The sequence below is a fragment of the Microcaecilia unicolor genome, chromosome 11 (assembly GCF_901765095.1).
Source record: "Microcaecilia unicolor chromosome 11, aMicUni1.1, whole genome shotgun sequence".
NCBI lineage: Eukaryota > Metazoa > Chordata > Amphibia > Gymnophiona > Siphonopidae > Microcaecilia > Microcaecilia unicolor.
The window spans coordinates 175,564,365-175,581,736 of record NC_044041.1 but is presented as its reverse complement, the minus strand read 5'-3'; the positions used below and the strand labels follow the sequence as shown (position 1 = coordinate 175,581,736).

General features: G+C 44.3%; 1 protein-coding gene across 1 annotated transcript in view; it reads left to right on the top strand.

Moving 5' to 3' along the window:
* The first annotated feature begins 500 nt into the window (after positions 1 to 500).
* The window catches only part of EHD2 (EH domain containing 2), a 112,680-nt gene continuing 95,808 nt past the window's right edge, over positions 501 to 17,372 (top strand). Inside the window, exons 1-2 of the mRNA XM_030217370.1 lie at positions 501 to 1,330; positions 11,775 to 11,872. Of these exons, the coding sequence (XP_030073230.1) occupies positions 927 to 1,330; positions 11,775 to 11,872 (502 nt within the window). The 5' untranslated portion in view covers positions 501 to 926. The remainder of the gene's footprint in view (positions 1,331 to 11,774; positions 11,873 to 17,372) is intronic.

Here is a 17,372-nt window from a genome sequence, read left to right as displayed (position 1 = left end):
TACACGCACTGATGATTACTGCCTGGTTAACGCGTGAGACCTTACCACTAAGTCAATGGGTGACGGTAAGGTCTCAGGCCAAAAATGGAAGCGCTGGTTTTAATTTTGCCACACATCCATTTTTGGCCCCCCCCCCCCCAAAAAAAAGGCCTTTCTTGTAGGTGCACTGAAAAATGGACCTGCGCTCATCCAAAACATGCGCCTACACCAGCGCAGGCCATTTTTTGACGTGCCTTAGTAAAAGAGCCCCCAAATGACATACAAAATTGGGCTTTATGTTACCGCTTGAGTTTGGGCAATACTTTCTAGGACCACTAGATGGAGCTAACAGTTAGATTTTAAACCAACATTCCTTTGGATGAAGTGGAAACTTTAATCTATGTATTTATTTATTTATTTATTTTCTTCCTTAGATGTTCAGGGCAGACCCTTTTCCATCCTTCTTTTTTAATTTATGTTAATTTGTTCAGCAGGGATGGCCTGTAGCCCTTTCACCTATCTGCTGCAGAGCAAACATTCAGAGATTCAGCAAGGTCTCTCTGCATAGACGGAGGAGGAGGCTTGTAGAAGGTTTTCTGCAAACCAAGAAATAATCTTTTTTTTTTCCTTTTAATTGCAAGCTCCTATTTGAGAAGCAAAGCTAGCCTTCTTTCAGAGCCTCATCCAGCCTTGTAGCAGCTGGAAATCATTTTCTTGCTCGGCGTGGCAGTTTTCGCCTCTTTGCTTTCCCCACGACTTTTTGAGAGTTTTACAGTGAAGTGCAGAGACTGTTAGAAATCTGTTGTCTTCCCTCCTCTGCCCCTGGTATTTGTCCACAAGTTTGTTTGCTTTGAAAGGTGGCTTATTGGAGAAGGTTTTTTTTTTTGTTTTTGAGGGGCATCTGATTTTCTCACATCAGGGAACCCTCCTGAGGCAATAAAACAACCATGTTCAGCTGGCTGGGGAAAAATGAAAAGAACAAAAGGACCCCTGAGGTGATCCACACCGTGACAGAGGGGCTGAAGGACCTCTACAAGAAGAAGCTCCTGCCAGTGGAGGAGTTTTACCGCTTCCATGATTTCCACTCACCAGCACTGGAGGATGCTGACTTCGACAACAAGCCCATGGTGCTGGTGGTAGGTCAGTATTCCACGGGCAAGACCACGTTCATCAAGTACCTGCTGGAGCAGGACATCCCGGGCAGCCGTATCGGACCCGAGCCCACCACTGACTCCTTCATTGCGGTCATGCACGGGGAGACAGAGGGCATCATCCCGGGCAACGCGCTCATCGTAGATCCAAAGAAACCCTTCCGTAAACTCAACCCTTTCGGCAACACCTTCCTGAACCGGTAGGTTCCATCTCCTCTGTCTTTGATAGCAATCATAATTTTTTTTGTGATACTTTCATCCAGGGCTTTTTTTTTTGAGGGGGTACTTGGGGTTACTGAGTACTGGCACCTTTTCCATTGTCTGCTAAAATTGACCCGTGGTTCCCAAGTTTTAATGAAAGAGCTCAGGCTCTACACACCAATTCTGTCTTGTCATAGATTCAGTGACTGGTTGCAGGGGGCCTGACTATTGTGGGGTGGGTTCCTCAGTAATCACCCCACCCCTGAAGGGTGGCCTGGCATTTGAGTACCGGCACCTTTTTTGCTAGAAAAAACACACTGCTTACATCCAGCAGAAGGCCATAGGGTGCAATAAAGTGAAATGTGCCAGAGGTATGCGTGCAGTCACCTCTGGGGCGACTGACCTGGCAGCATGTCTAGCCCCCAAATTTCATGAAAGATCTTCCAGAAAGGGAGTCGAATAGGAATAGATCGTTTCCACCCACTTGCAGCTGAGACCCAGGGAAAGAACGTGACATTCCCCACGTTTATACAAAGAATCAGTGGTGGGGTAGGATTTGAACTCATACCCCAGGCCTTCTCCTCACACCTTTTCTTTACCTCACCCCTTTTGCTGGTTTCTTGCCACAGCCTAATTTGGAGGCAGAGGCAGACATGGGAGGAAGGCTTCCCAGATGTTTTGTATTTGGTGAAATGTCAAGAACGTTTTTTTAAAGGTTCTAGTTTGGAGAGCGTTGCTGAGCTATGAAAATATGGTTAAAATTTTTTTCTCAAAATATGTTGTTCATAAATCAGCAAAAAAAAAACATGTGAGATGAAGAAAATAACCATCTTCACTGCCCCTCCTCATACATATGTCTTAACCATCCTAAGCTCTTCATCTGTGTCTTAACCATTCCCATTGTACCCTTCTCACCCATATCTTAAGCATTCCCACTGCTCCCTCCTCCCCTATGATTTAACCATCCCCTTGCCCCCTCTTATGGTTCTGCACCCCAACCCTATGCCTTCATGTTCTTAACAGTTTTCTTGTCCAAAATGGCATCTTAAGACTTTATAATAACTGGGGCAGTTAAGTGGGAAAGTGAGAGACCGCCTGTGGGGGAGGGAAGACTTGTGCATTTAGTGAGGAATGCAGGGTGTGTGCTCTGTGCCAGGATTCCCTGGCATAGCCCTGCGAGCTGGAAAAAAATGTCATAAATTGAAAGCCATTGCTGGCTCAAGGGGTACTGGATGTTTTAGCATGAAAAATGGATTTTTATTCTCTCACGCTGCAGTTTTAATCTCAGAAGCAGCTGTTGAAGGAGCTCCATAATCATTTTGAAGGTATTCAGTCCTTTCTAAAGACACTCACATTCAGATCAGGAAACTTCATTGGCACCACAACTTTTAAAATTATTGCCGAAAGCTGTACCTAAATTGGTTAAAAGCAGTGGTGTAGCCAGAAGGCTAGTTTTGGGTGGGCCTGAGCCCAAAGAGGCTGGGCATGAAATTTTCTCTCTGCTCTCCCTGACCCCCCTCCGCCCCTGCAAATACAAGTACCTGAGCTGGTGTGGATTCCCAAGGCCCGCCAGCTGAAAACTTCCTCCTCCAGCAGCCAGGACTCTTGGAAAGGGTTCTGGTGACCAGAGGGAGAGGTCTTTGGCTGGTGGAGTTTGGGAATCCTCACCAGCCGCAGCAAGGAGCATAGGCAGTTGGTGACTCAACTGTTTGAGCATGCTAAGGTGGGAAAGGGCTAGTGCAGGATGGGAATGGGTATGGTGGGGCAAGTTAAAACCCATAGGGAGGGGGACACCTATGTCAGCAGTAGGGGGCACTTTTGAACACAGCAGGGAAGGATCCCTTCATTGTGTCTCAGCTGCCTTCCCCTTGTACCTCTGTTACTGATGGTATTATGCATATTGAATACACTCCAGGGAATTACATACCAAAAGAAAAAAAAATCAAAATAATGGAAACGATAAAAATATAATATGGTAAACAGAATAGTATTTGCAGTACAGGTGATCGCCAATACTGGTATGAACAAATACAGAGTGAGGTTGTGGTAGAATAAAGGTCATGTGTGATAGACACATTGGGGAATTATAAGGAGGAAGAGTTAAGCTATGTCTAATACGAATTTTGGTTTTGTTATGTTGCAGAGTTAAGGCATTTAAGTTGGATCATTAGGATATGCCTTTTTGAACAGGTTGGTTTTTAGTAGTTTCCGGAAGTTAAGGTGGTCATATGTTGTTTTCACGGCGCTTGGTAATGCGTTCAATAGTTGCGTGCTTATAAAGGAGAAGCTGGATGAGTAGGTTGATTTGTATTTGAGTCCTTTGCAGCTTGGGTGGTGGAGATTTAGGTATGTTCGTATGATCTTGATGTGTTTCTGGTTGGTAGGTCTATGAGGTCTGTCATGTATCCCGGGGCTTCGCCGTAGATGATTTTATGAACCAGGGTGCAGATTTTGAACGCAATACGTTCTTTGATTGGGAGCCAGTGTAGTTTTTCTCGTAGAGGTTTTGCGCTTTCGAATCTCGTTTTTCCAAATATGAGCCTGGCTGCTGTGTTTTGAGCAGTTTGGAGTTTCTTTATGATTTGTTCTTTGCATCCCGCATATATGCAGGTACTTTCTATGTGGGCTCCCAGTCAGCCCAAGCTTCTCAGTCCAGCATCTTCCTGTTGGCCAGAAAACTTTTGGTTACTGGCAACCATAAAATGATTTGCTTATCAAGCTTTTAGTAGGTTGGCAAATGACCACCATGCTTCAGCTCTTCTAGCCTTTGGTTTACTGTTGAGTTATCAAACATGTTTGGAATATGTATTAGCTATATTAGCTGTACCTAATGGTTAGAGCAGCAGGTTGAGAATCAGGGAACACATACAACATTGGACTCCTATATAAATGTAGATAGCATCAAATATGAATTATACTTTAATTATAGAGGAAAAGCCTCAATCCTGGCAAGGGTTCCTTATGTTGTTGTACAACGTTAGGGAGCACTGCCTGATCACCACTGGCTCAAAAACCTCTATTAAGTATCCCACTTATATTCTCTTATTTTAATCAAATTAAGCTTTCATGGGTACTTAGCTGGCTGCTAGAAAAATTTCTGGGCAGTCTCTCAAACTGAATACAGTCATATAAACCCCGTCCATGGCCCGGCTTCGGCCCAAGTTTCGCCTTCTTCCTCAGGGTCCGTGGGTCAACCGACTGTATTTCAATAAGCGCTGAACTCGCCTCTGTGAATCAGGGAAGCCAGGGTTCAGATCACACTGCTGCTATTTGAGTCAATTAACCCTCCATTGCCTCAGGTACAAACTAGATTTTAAGCTCTCCAGGCACAGGAATATATCTACTGTACCTGAAAGTAACCTTGAGCTACTACTGAGAAAAGTGTGATGTAAATCCAAAACCAAAATCCAGAAACCAGCACATTTTGAAGTAATACAAAACACTACAAATTCAACTCAAGACCTACAGAGCAAGTCTACCATACCATAATAGCACTAACTGACAGGAGTCACACAACAAGGGCCTACCTAGGAAAAGGCAGCACTACACAGTATGGTGGGCACTAGAACATCAGTACACCTAGATCAATCCTACACAGAAATTCATGGTCTCTTCCACACGTACAGAAAACAGATAGAACCTCACCTAGTATAGAATAAGTAATCACAAACTAAAAATAGAAATATACAGACAAAAAGAAACTGAACCCCCAAGACGCCAGATTCTGCATACACTTTAACACCGGAGAAATGGTGACATATATATTCCTGTACTGTGCAAAATTTAAAGACGGCAGACATAAATTTCAAAATTGACATGCTCCAATCCTACAAATAAAACAAAAAGTGGAAAAAAAGATAGTAACTTTTTATTAGACTAACAATACATTTTTTTGATTACCTTTCAGAGGCTAAAAAACCTCTGTCCTCAGGTCAGGATAGTACACTGCTGTTACAGTATCCTGTCCTGATCTGAGGAAGGAGATTTTGGTCAGCAAAGGTTAGTCAAAAATGAATTAAAATTAGTCCAATAAAAATGTAAGATGATATTTTCCATTTTTATGTTTTATTTGTATTTAATCACCTTTATTAACGTGACTACCACACTACTTTATCCTTAATTAAAAATAGAATTCTTTTTTCTACTTTTGTTGTCTGGCCATTTACTTTTTGTGTTGGTCCCAGTCTCTGATTTCTGCTTTCCTCCATCTTCTCTTAACTCTCTTGCCATTTTTCTCTCTCCTCCTTTTCCTTTCAGCTTTCTTCAATTTATTTTTCTGCCTCTGTCCAGATTTAATCATTCTTACTATCCAGTCTTCAATTCACCTCTTTTTATTGTGTCTGCCTACACCTTCCGTCTCTTTCCCTCACCCTGACTATTTTCCCCTTCCTCTTATTCCCCAGTCTTTCACTATCTCTATCCTCTTCCCCCTTCCATCCAGCATCTTCCCTCATTCTCCCCGCTTCCATCCAGTGTCTTCCCTCTTTCTACCCCCTTCCATCCAGCATCTCCCCATTTCTCTCTTATTCAGCATCTCCCTTCTTTCTTTCTCCCTGTTCCATCTACTGTCTCCCTCTTTCTCTCTCACCCCTTCCATTAAGGTTATCTCCTTTCCCTGCCCTCACCATCCATCATTTCCCTTTTCTCTTTCCCTCTTCCATCCAGCACCTCCCTCTTCTCTGTCATGCATATTCTCTCTCTCTCTTTCCCCCTTCTATCTGGTGTTTTTTCTGTCTCCTCCCCCTCAACATCTTCTGTCCCTCTCACCTTTTGACACTGCAGTCGCTGCTGCTTCCCAGGACCAGCAGCTGCAAAACAACATAAAGCATAAATAAAAGTGGGGAAAGAATAGATCCTTGTGAGATGCTGCAAAATAGTGAACGTAGATGTAGAAAGTAGATGTAGAAATAGGTGTCTTCACAAAGAAAGTATGAATTTCCAAGAAAGACCAAAAAAAAATCATAAACTGTCTCAATGATACCTAACTCAGCAAGTCTTGCCAAAGTCTACAAAGTCAAAGGCAGACTGAAGATCTAAAGAGACCACAAAGGCTATGTGACCCTTATCTAGTTTATTTTATTTATTTATTAGGATTTATTTACTGCCTTTTTGAAGGAGTTCACTCAAGGCGGTGTACAGTAAGAATAGATCAAACATGAGCAATAGGAAATTACAGCAGTAAAAATATTCAAATAACAATAAAAAATATGGCATAGTTGCACATGAAACTCATTCAACAGGAAAGTCATCACAGGAATTCGCACTGGAGGGGATGAAGTGCCGCGACCTTATCAACGTAACCTAATAAATGTTTGAAGACTACTTCTTCCTCTAACTTAGGGGCCCTTTTACAAAGGCATGGGAGGGCAAACATGTGGGTAGCGTGCGTCCAAATGGCACTACCGCCGTGGTAGAGTGTGCGCCCTGCGGTAATTCTGGTTTTGGCACACACCGAATCCCGCAGTAGAAAATAATTTTCTACCGCAGGGGGCGTTCCCAGCGGGAACTGGCAGCGCACCCATGTTGGTGCGCACTGCATGGCTAGCGCACAAGCCCTTACTACTAGGTCAGTAGGTGGCGGTAAGGGCTCAGGCCATAAATAGGCCTGCACTAGTTTTACTATTAGTGTGGGCCCATTAAAAAATTGCCATGGTAAAAAATGAGCAAGCATGCGCCTAAAAGATGCGCCCACAATACCGCAGGCCACTTTTTACCGCGGCTTTGTAAAAGGACCCCTCAGAGAACATGAGTTGGAAAAAGATCTATAATTCTCCGGCCCCAATGGATCTAGTGTACTTTTCTTTAGGATGGGTCTTACTTACAACCGCAGTTTTCCACAAATCATGTGAATGGTTGATCTTATTTATCTTTCATGTATCAGCCTTTATGTTTTTATCTCTTTCTTTAATTATTTTGTAGGCTTTGTAAACCATCCTCAATGAACTTTGTTCACTAGGGTAGTATAAACCCATATAAATAAATAAATACATTTATTAATTAGCCCACAATGACATGCATACCTTTAGCTGGGGGAAAATGTAGGCGGGTCAAGGGGCACAGTTACTATGGTTACATGGTTCCAGATAATCAGGACAGATTGATTAAACCAGGAGTGTCCCCTGAGCCAGATTTATGCCTTCTGTGTCCCTGCCCTGCCTGCTTTGCTCTGGCTACTGCAGGGGAGACAGTACTACTACTACTACTACTACTACTTAACATTTCTAGAGCGCTACTAGGGTTACGCAGCGCTGTACAAATTAACAATTAAGGACGGTCCCTGCTCGGAAGAGCTTACAATCTAAAGGACGAAATGTCAAGTTGGGGTAGGTAAGTTTTCCTGAGAAGAGGTGAAGTGGTTAGGTGCCGAAGGCGATATTGAAGAGGTGGGCTTTGAGCATTGATTTGAAGATGGGTAGGGAGGGGGCACGGCGTATGGGCTCAGGGAGTTTGTTCCAGGCATGGGGTGAGGCGAGACAGAAGGGGCGGAGCCTGGAGTTGGAGGTGGTGGAGAAGGGTACTGAAAGGAGGGATTTGTCTTGAGAGCGGAGATTACGGGTAGGGACGTAAGGGGAGATGAGGGTAGAGAGGTACGGGGGGGCCGCAGATCGAGTGCATTTGTAGGTGAGTAAGAGAAGCTTGAACTGTATGCGGTATCCGATTGGGAGCCAGTGAAGTGACTTGAGGAGAGGGGTGACATGAGTATATCGGTTAAGGCGGAAGATAAGACGTGCGGCAGAGTTCTGGATGGACTGAAGGGGAGATAGATGGCTACGTGGGAGGCCGGTCAGGAGTAGGTTGCAGTAGTCAAGGCGAGAGGTAATGAGAGAGTGGATGAGAGTTCGGGTGGTGTGCTCGGAGAGGAAGGGGCGAATTTTGCTAATGTTGTAGAGGAAGAAGCGACAGGTCTTGGCTATCTGCTGGATGTGCGCAGAAAAGGAGAGGGAGGAGTCGAAGATGACACCAAGGTTGCGGGCAGATGAGACGGTAGACGTGGATCCAGTGCTGGATTTACCTCAATGCATGCAGTTCTGGTCGCCTCATCTCAAAAAAGATATAAAGGAATTGGAGAAGTTGCAGAGAAGGGCAGGGACTGTCTCTTCATGTTCAAGTGTACAGCGCTGCGTACATCTAGTAGCGCTATAGAAATGATAAGTAGTATTAGTAGAAGGGTGACAAAAATGATAAAAGGGATGGGACGACTACCCTATGAGGAGAGGTTAAGACGGCTAGGACTCTTTAGCCTGGAGAAAAGGCGGCTGAGGGGTGATATGATAGAGGTCTACAAAATAATGAGTGGAGTAGAACGGACAGATGTGAAGCGTTTGTTTACGCTTTCTAACAATAATAGAACTAGGGGACACAAGATGAAATTAGAATGTGGTAGGTTTAAAACAAATCGGAGAAAGTTTTTCTTTACTCAGCGTGTAGTTAGACTCCGGAACTCATTGCCGGAGAAGGTAGTGACTGCAGCTGGCCTTGCTGAGTTTAAAGGGGATCTGGATAGATTCCTAAAGGAAAAGTCCATTGATTGTTATTAAATTTGGGGGGTTTGCCAGGTTCTTGGGGCCTGGATTGGCTGCTGTCGGAGACAGAGTGCTGGGCTTGATGGACCTTTGGTCTTTTCCCAGCTTGGCGGTGCTTATGTGCTTATGATTTATAATTCTGCTTTCTCTACTGCAGTGGTCTTCACTCCCAGTAAAAGAGGGACACTAACAGGTCAGGTTTTCAGGGTACACCTAAAGAATATGCATGAGAGAGATTTGCACACAACACATTCATTAGGGGTATCCTGAAAACCTGACCCGTTTGTGTCCTCGAGGATTGGGAGTGAAGATGAAGGGCCATATGGTCTTTATCTGCTGTCAGTTTCTATGTTTCTAAGTTTAGGTAAGCTACCTCTTAAGATGTTTGGAATCAAAGACTTCTGCTTCTATAACTAAATCCGTGACCTCGTAGTCTGTCTCCAGTTAGGCACAAATCCCTGGTATTCAGTAATACTGCGTGCATCTTTAGCGAACACTCTTGACCCGCCCATGCCCCTCCCATGGCCACACCCCCTTTTGCACACTAATAGATTTGTGTACGGATTTTTTAAAAATAGTATGTAGCAACATTTGTGCGCAAATTCAAATTGTTGCCAATTAACACCAATGATTGAAGACTATCTCTACTTCAGGAAGCAGGTGAAAGCTTAGCTCTTCAACCAAGCCTTTAATGGAAGAACTAACTTGCTAGTCTCTCTGTCTCTCTCTCTCTCTCTCTCACACACACACACACACACACACACACACACGGAATGGCACGGACTGCTCATACTGCAGCGGGACATGTCAGGGCCGCTGAGAGACTGAGCTGGGCAGGGCCATTGCCGCCAAGCCTAGGGCAGGGCCGCTGCCGCCCCCCCCAATCACCACCACCCCCCCCGGATCGTCGCCAGTCCAGCCCCCCTCCTCCCAGGATCGCTGCTGGTGCAACAGCGAAAGAATCCAGCGTTGCTCTTCACTCCATGCCTGCCTTGCCCCTGTGGTTGATTTTTTTCTCTCGTCGCGCATGCTCGGTTTCAAAACCAAACATGGGCCTGAGGGGGAAAAGCAGCCGCTCAGCACGGCAGTAGAAGCGATTGAAGAGCAGCGCTGGAGGGGGGCCCAGTGCCAGAGTTCTCTCTCTCCTGCTCCGTCAGGACCCTATCACTCGGGGCCCATCAGGAGCAGGAGAGAGAGAGAGAGAGAGACCCTGGCACCGGGCCCCCTTGGAGGCCGTACTGGGGAATTTTGCTCCCCCTGCCCTCCCCTCGGCGGCCCTGGAACATGTTTATCCACTCCTACCCTAGCTGAGGTAATATTTAACCATCTCTCTGACCTCATGCGCACCTTTCTTTAAATTAGCCTCTTATTTCTAACTCCTCTTACTCTCTCACCTATCTATATGTTTCATCTTTGCTTAAACCCTACATTGTCAATTAAAATGTTCTATTATATACTGTGTTGACATTGTAAGTAGTATACTAGGCCATACTTTGTATTGTTATTTGAATATTTTTACTGATGTAACTGTCTATTGCTTATATTTGACTTATTCTTACTGTACACCGCCTTGAGTGAATTCCTTCAAGAATGCGATAAATAAATCCTAATAAAAATAAATTAAAAAAAATTATTACTGCTATTTGGCTCATTAGCCAATTTAGTTGCACATGAATCTCAGGATAGTGCACATTTTTGCATGTAGAAATTTGGGGGCACCATTTATTGAATCTAGTCCTTTTGCGTTTGTGAAAACCTTGTTGGATAAAATCTTTTGAAAACATGAAAGTTATAAAAAAAATTAAATTTGCAAGTGGTAAATTTCATGGCAGTTAAGAGCCAGTGCAACAAAGGTGTTGCATCTGGGGTGCAAAAATCCGCAAAAGAGGTATATGATGGGGGAAGGGAAAAGGCTGATCTGCACCAACCAGCAGAGTAACCAGGATGGCAAAACAGTGTGATAAGGCAGTGACTAGAGCCAATGTGGTGCTGGGATGCACTGAATGAGACATAACAAGTAGGAAAAATGAGGGGATAATGCCTCTGCAAGGTCATTGGTCAGGCCAACCTAGAATACTGTGTTCAGTTCTGGAGATAGCACCCAAAAAGGAAATTAGAGAGGCTAGAGGTGGTCAAAAGAGGCAACCAATATAATGCTGGGTCCGAAACTGAAGTCAAGACACAGAGTGCATAATCTCTAGACAGGGCCACCGAGAGGGGGGGGCAGGGGGGACAAGATTCCCCAGGCCCGGCCTTCAAGGGGGGCCTGGTGCTGAGGTCTGTCTCCTGTGTGTCGGGACCCAAGTGATTTTGTTAATTCCATAATCCGGGTCCTGGCCCACAGAAGCAGGAGAGTGACAGACTGAGGGAGGAGCAGATGCAGAAAGATAAGGGGGGCAGGGGGTGGTGGCTGCATGAGTGGGGGGGCGGGGTGGTGGTGAAAGCTCGAGTGGGGGGGGCAGGGTGGCAGTGGCGTGAGTGGGGTGGTGGCAGTGCCTACGGTGGCTCTGCCCTGGGCCCGGTTCTATCTCTCTGTGGCCCTGTTTCTAGAGGAGAGACGGGAAGATATGATATAAATATTCAAATACCTGAAATGTATTAATGCTCAAACAAACTATTCCAAAGACAAGAACATGTTAGAGAACTGGGGGAGGGGGGTGTCATAAAATAAGCAACATTAAGTCAGGGCGTGGGGCACGGCCATGACAGCTGAGCTTGATAGGCCTTTGGTCACTGGTCATTTAAGCTGGGTAACTTCTCATGCTGGTGGGTGACCGCTTTCACTGGCTGGTAACTACTGAGGCTGGTTAGGTGACCGCTTGCTGCAGTTGGGTGACTGCTGGTTGGCAGTTTCAAGTCTGGTTGGGTAGTTGGCACAGTGATGTGCAAAATATAAAATGTATGAATTCTGCCTTTTCAGGTTCATGTGCTCTCACTTGCCCAACAAAGTACTGGAGAGCATCAGTCTGATTGATACCCCAGGGATCCTGTCTGGTGCAAAGCAGCGTGTGAGCCGAGGTAAGAGCAAGCTAAGTGAGGAAGAGGCTGAGGATGCTAGTGAGAAATAACTGTTCCTGTGTGGGCTTGTTTCCGTTTTGCTTTGTATTGTACTGTCAGCCTGTAAGCTAATCAATAGAAATAAAACATGGAAAAGAAAATAAGATGATACCTTTTTTATTGGACATAACTTAATACATTTCTTGATTAGCTTTCGAAGGTTGCCCTTTGTCGTCAGATCGGAAATAAGCAAATGTTGTTACATGACAGTATATATAAGTGAAACATCAAAGCATTTCAGTGACATTTGGGAGCAATTTCTGAAGTCCATTGCAGTGCCCCCTAGGGTGCCTGGTTGGTGTTCTGGCATGTCAGGGGGACCAGTGCACTACGAATGCTGGCTCCTCCCATGACCAAAGGGCTTGCATTTGGTCGTTTCTGAGATGGGTGTCCTTGGTTTCCGTTATCGCCGAAAATCAGAAACAACCAAGTCTAGGGATGACCATCTCTAAGGACGACCTAAATGTCAAGATTTGGGCATCCCCGACCGTATTATCGAAACAAAAGATGGATGTCCATTTTGTTTCGAAAATACGGGTTTCCCCGCCCCTCCACCGGGACGTTTTGCGAGGACGTCCTCAGCAAAACTTGGGCATCCCTTTCGATTATGCCTCTCCACGTCACGTGATGTAGCCGACTAGTGGCTAGCTGCTAACCGGGATATTCAGCAGGAGATTACTGGTAATCCCATGCTGAATATCCACATTTAGGAGCTTAAACGCTATTTAAGTGGCCAGGAGCCATTCCTGGTCGGTTAAATAGTTTTGAATATTGGAGGTGGGGGGTATGAGAACAGCTGACTGGGCAGAGAAAAAGAACAGCCGGAGGGCTTGAGAAGAGCTATGAAAGAACTTATTCTGTTATTAATTAGGAGTGTGCAGGAGAAAAAAAAAACATATCATTGCACAGTGGTTTTCTCTTTTTTTTTTTTCTGAGTTTTTAGTGTGTGCCAAAACAGAGAAAAGAAACCACAAAAAACAAGTGGGGAAAGTATGTAGAGCTTGGCTGATGAATTCTTTCCAGTCCCTCTGCATGTGCATGTGTGTGTAAATGTTGTTAATTCCTGCTCTTTGAAAATGATTGAACATCTACATTAATGAGCATGACGCCTCTGAAATCTGTGTAAGAGCATAACTAACATCAAACCTGCAGTTAAGGACATAAGAATAGCTATACCGGGTCAGACCAATGGTCCATCTAGCCTAGTATCTTGCTTCCAGCAGTAGCCAATCTAGGTCACAAGTACTTATATTCCGCCTGAACCGATATACTCATATCACCCCTCTTCTCAGGTCACTTCATTGGCTTCCAATCAGATACCGCATACAGTTCAAGCTTCTCCTTCTTACCTACAAATGCACTCAGTCTGCAGCCCCTCATTATCTCTCTACCCTCATTTCCCCTTACGTTCCCGCCCATAACCTCCGCTCATAGGACAAATCCCTCCTCTCAGTACCCTTCTCCACCACCGCCAACTCCAGGCTCCGCTCATTCTGCCTCACCTCACCCTATGCTTGGAATAAACTTCCTGAGCCCTTATGCCAAGCCCCCTCCCTACCCATCTTCAAATCCTTGCTCAAAGCCCACCTCTTCAATGTTGCTTTCAGCACCTAACCTTTATACCTTTCAGGAAATCTAGACTGCCCCTATTTGACTGACTGTACATTTGTCCTTTAGATTGTAAGCTCCTTGAGCAGGGACTGTCCTTCTATGTTAAATTGTACAGCGCTAGTAACCCTAGTAGCGCTTTAGAAATGTCAAGTAGTAGTAGTAAGTACTTGGCAGAAACTCAATTAGTAGCAACATTCCATACTACCAATCCCAGGGCAAGCAGTGGGATTGGTAGCACGGGCTGTGTCAGGTCTGACCGAAATAAAGGACTCCTGTTGTCTCAGTCTTGAAGGCCCGGTTGTGCTTTTTCCTTTGATTCGGATTATTCTTCACAATGTGCATCACCTTGCATTTGTCTACATTAAATTTCATCTGCCATTTGGATTAGAGAATGACACAGGGATGGGGAACCGCAGTAACCACGGGGATGGGGACGGGGCGGGGACAGATCCCACGGGGATGGGGCCAGAGCCCACAGGGACGGGGACAAACTTTGTCCCCGTGTCATTTTCTACTTTGAAGCCTGTTAATGAACTGGACTGTTATTTATGTTTAAGTGATGCCTACAAAGATATTTTGATTTTTTGGAAAAACAAGCAAACATACTGGCCACAACTAGCAAAATTTGCATGGGGGATCCTGTACATCCTGCTACCAGCACATCTTCTAAGAAGACACCTTCTATTTCAGGAAGGACTGTGGAAGACAGGCGAGCTAGACTGAATCCTGAGATTGTTGATGACTTCTTATTCATCCTCAGATTAAAAAATTATAACAGTGCTTCATAGGGCATATTTTTCCCCTCTAGGGCATATAGAACGGGTTGTATTTTATACCCCTGGACATTTTAATAGTGTGAATTAGGATTCCTTGGTGTAGTAGAACTCAGCTATTGTTGGGGTTGGAAAGGTAGAGCGTGGTGGTGGGAAGGAGGGTTATTATAGCTGCTCATTGTTATTATTGTTCTCTATTTGTAATTTATATGCAACAGTTGCACAGCATATTGTTCCTTTTTATATTTTAATAAAAAGATTTAAATATGAAATCATAAGTGTTCGGGGGCGGGGATGGGGACGGGGCGGGGACGGAGACAGAACCTGTGGGGATGGGGTGGGGACAGAGACAGAACCCACATGGACGGGGCGGGGACGGAGACAAACTTTGTCCCCGTGTCATTCTCTACTTTGGATGCCCAGTCTTCCAGTTTCCTAACGTTTTCTTGCAATTTTTCACAATCCGCATGCGTTTTGAAAACTTTGAATAGTTTTGTGTCTTCTGCAAATTTAATCACCTCACTCATCGTTCTGATTTTCAGATTATTTATAAATATGTTAAATAGCACTGGTCTCAGTACAGATCTCTGTGACACTCCACTATTCACCCTCCTCCATTGAGAAAAATGGCCATTCAACCCTACCCTCTTTCTGTCCAATAACCAATTCTTAATCCACAGAAGGACATTGCCTCCTATCCCATGACACCTTAATTTTCTCAGGAATCTCTCGTGAGGTACTTTGTCAAAAGCTTTCTGAAAATCTAGATACACTATCATCAACCAGCTCACCTTTATCCACACATTTATTCACGCCTTCAAAAAAATTAAATAAATGGTGAGTCAAGACCTCCCTTGGCTGAATCCATGCTGACTCTGTCCTATTAAACCATGTTTGTCTACATGTTCTGTAATTTTATTCTTTATAATAGTTTCCACTATTTTGGCCAGCACTGAAGTCAGGCTTACTGGTCTATAATTTCCAGGATCACTCATGGAATTCTTTTAAAAAATCAGCATCACATTGGCCACCCTTCAGTCTTCAGGTACTGCAGAGAAGTTTAACGACAGGTTACAGATGACTAGCAGCAGATCAGCAATTTCATGTTTGAGTTCTTTCAATCTCCTGGAGTGTATACCATCTGGTCCAGGTGATTTATCACTCTTTAACTTGTCAATCTGGATCAGTACATCTTCCAAGTTTACCAAGATTTCTTTCAGTTCCTACGCATTGTCACCCCTGAAAACCATTTCCAGTGTAGGTAGATCTCTTATATCTTCTTCCGTAAAGATTGAAGCAAAGAATTCATTCAGTCTCTCCATTATGGCCTTGTCCTCTCTGAGTGCTCTTTTTGCTCCTTCCTGATCCCACAGATTCCCTTGCAGGCTTCCTGTATCTGTTATACCTGAAAAAAGTGTTACTATGAGTTTTCGTGTCCGCGGCAAGTTTTTCTTCATATTCTGTTTTAGCCTTCTTTATCAGTGCTTTGCATCTGGCTTGACAGTGCTTATATTGCTTCTTATTTTCTTCATTTGGATCCTTTTTCCATTTTTTGAAGGATGTTCTTTTGGCTCTAATAGCTTCTTTCACTTCACCTTTTAACCAAGCTGGCTGTCATTTTGCTCCATCTTTGTTAATACATGGAATGCATCTGGTCTGGGCTTCCATGATGGTATTTTTAAACAACGTCCACACCTGATTTATATTCCTAACCTTTGCGGACGATCCTTTCAGCTTCTTTTTAACCATTTTCCTCATTTTGTCAAAGTCGCCTTTGGAAAATTTAAAGCTGCTACAGTAGATTTCCTTAGTGGCTTCACTCCAGATATCATCTCAAGTTTGAATATGTTATGATCACTGTTTCCCAGTGGATCCAACACCGTTACCTCTCGCACTATGCCCTACATTCCACTAAGGATTAGATCCAAAATAGCTCCCCCTCTTGTCGATTCCTGGACCAGTTGCTCTCCCTGATGTAACATTTATCCAGTCAATTTTAGGATAATTGAAATCACCTATTATTATAATGTTGCCCAATTTGCCAGCTTCCCTAATTTCTGCGAACATATTTTCATCTGTCTGTTCGTTCTGTCCTACCCTTCACACCTGGAAGATCCCACGCTGCTATCTGTTTCATGTAGAATGTTTATTTTGTTTGACTCATTTCCCTCTTTAACATATAGCGCAACCCTCCCCACCAATTTGATCCACTCTATCATTGCATTATAATTTGTACCCTGCTAGCACAGTGTCCCATTGATTGTCCTCCTTCCACCAGGTCTCTGAAATGCCTATTATATCTACCTCTTCATTTATTGCTATATCTCCATTCTACTATCTTATTTTTAAGGCTTCTAGCATTTGTATATAGACATTTCAAATTGTCTTTTTTTCCTTGCATCTTCAGGCTGCTTTGAAGTTAATGGGGATAATTTGTATCCTTTACTCTGCGCTCCCATTGAACACTCCTGGCTTTCTTTCACCATTATTGAAACCTCTCTAACGGGATTCCCTAAAGATCCTGTTTCAATGGTATCCTTCAAGGATACTCCATTCCGAGCCATGTGCTCCTGGGCAACTGTCGGCTTCCTCTCCCCCACTTTAGTTTAAAAGCTGCTCTATCTCCTTTTTAAATGTTAGCATCAGCAGCCTGGTTCCATCCTGGTTAAGGTGGAACCCATCCTTTTGGATCAGGCTCTTCCTTCCCCAGAATGTTGCCCAGTTCCTAACAAATCTAAATCCCTCATCCCTGCACCATTGTCTCAATTATGCATTGAGACTGTGGAACTGTTCCTGCCTCTTGGGTCCTGTCTCCCTCAGCCCCTCCAAGCAGGGCCGGTCTTAGCAAGTACAGGGCCCTATGCAGACCAATTTGGTGGGGCCCCATCCTAGCCCCGCCTACCCTAGCTCCGCCCCACCCTAGCTCCGCCCCATTGATAAGATTATTCCATTTTTAGAACATTTTTTTATTTATGAAATTTCAAATAAAGACAAATGAAGCTAAACTTGTACAAAAAAACTGACTTAAATAATAAGCACAATGCTATCATGAAACCTCCCCTCCCCAGAAATTATTC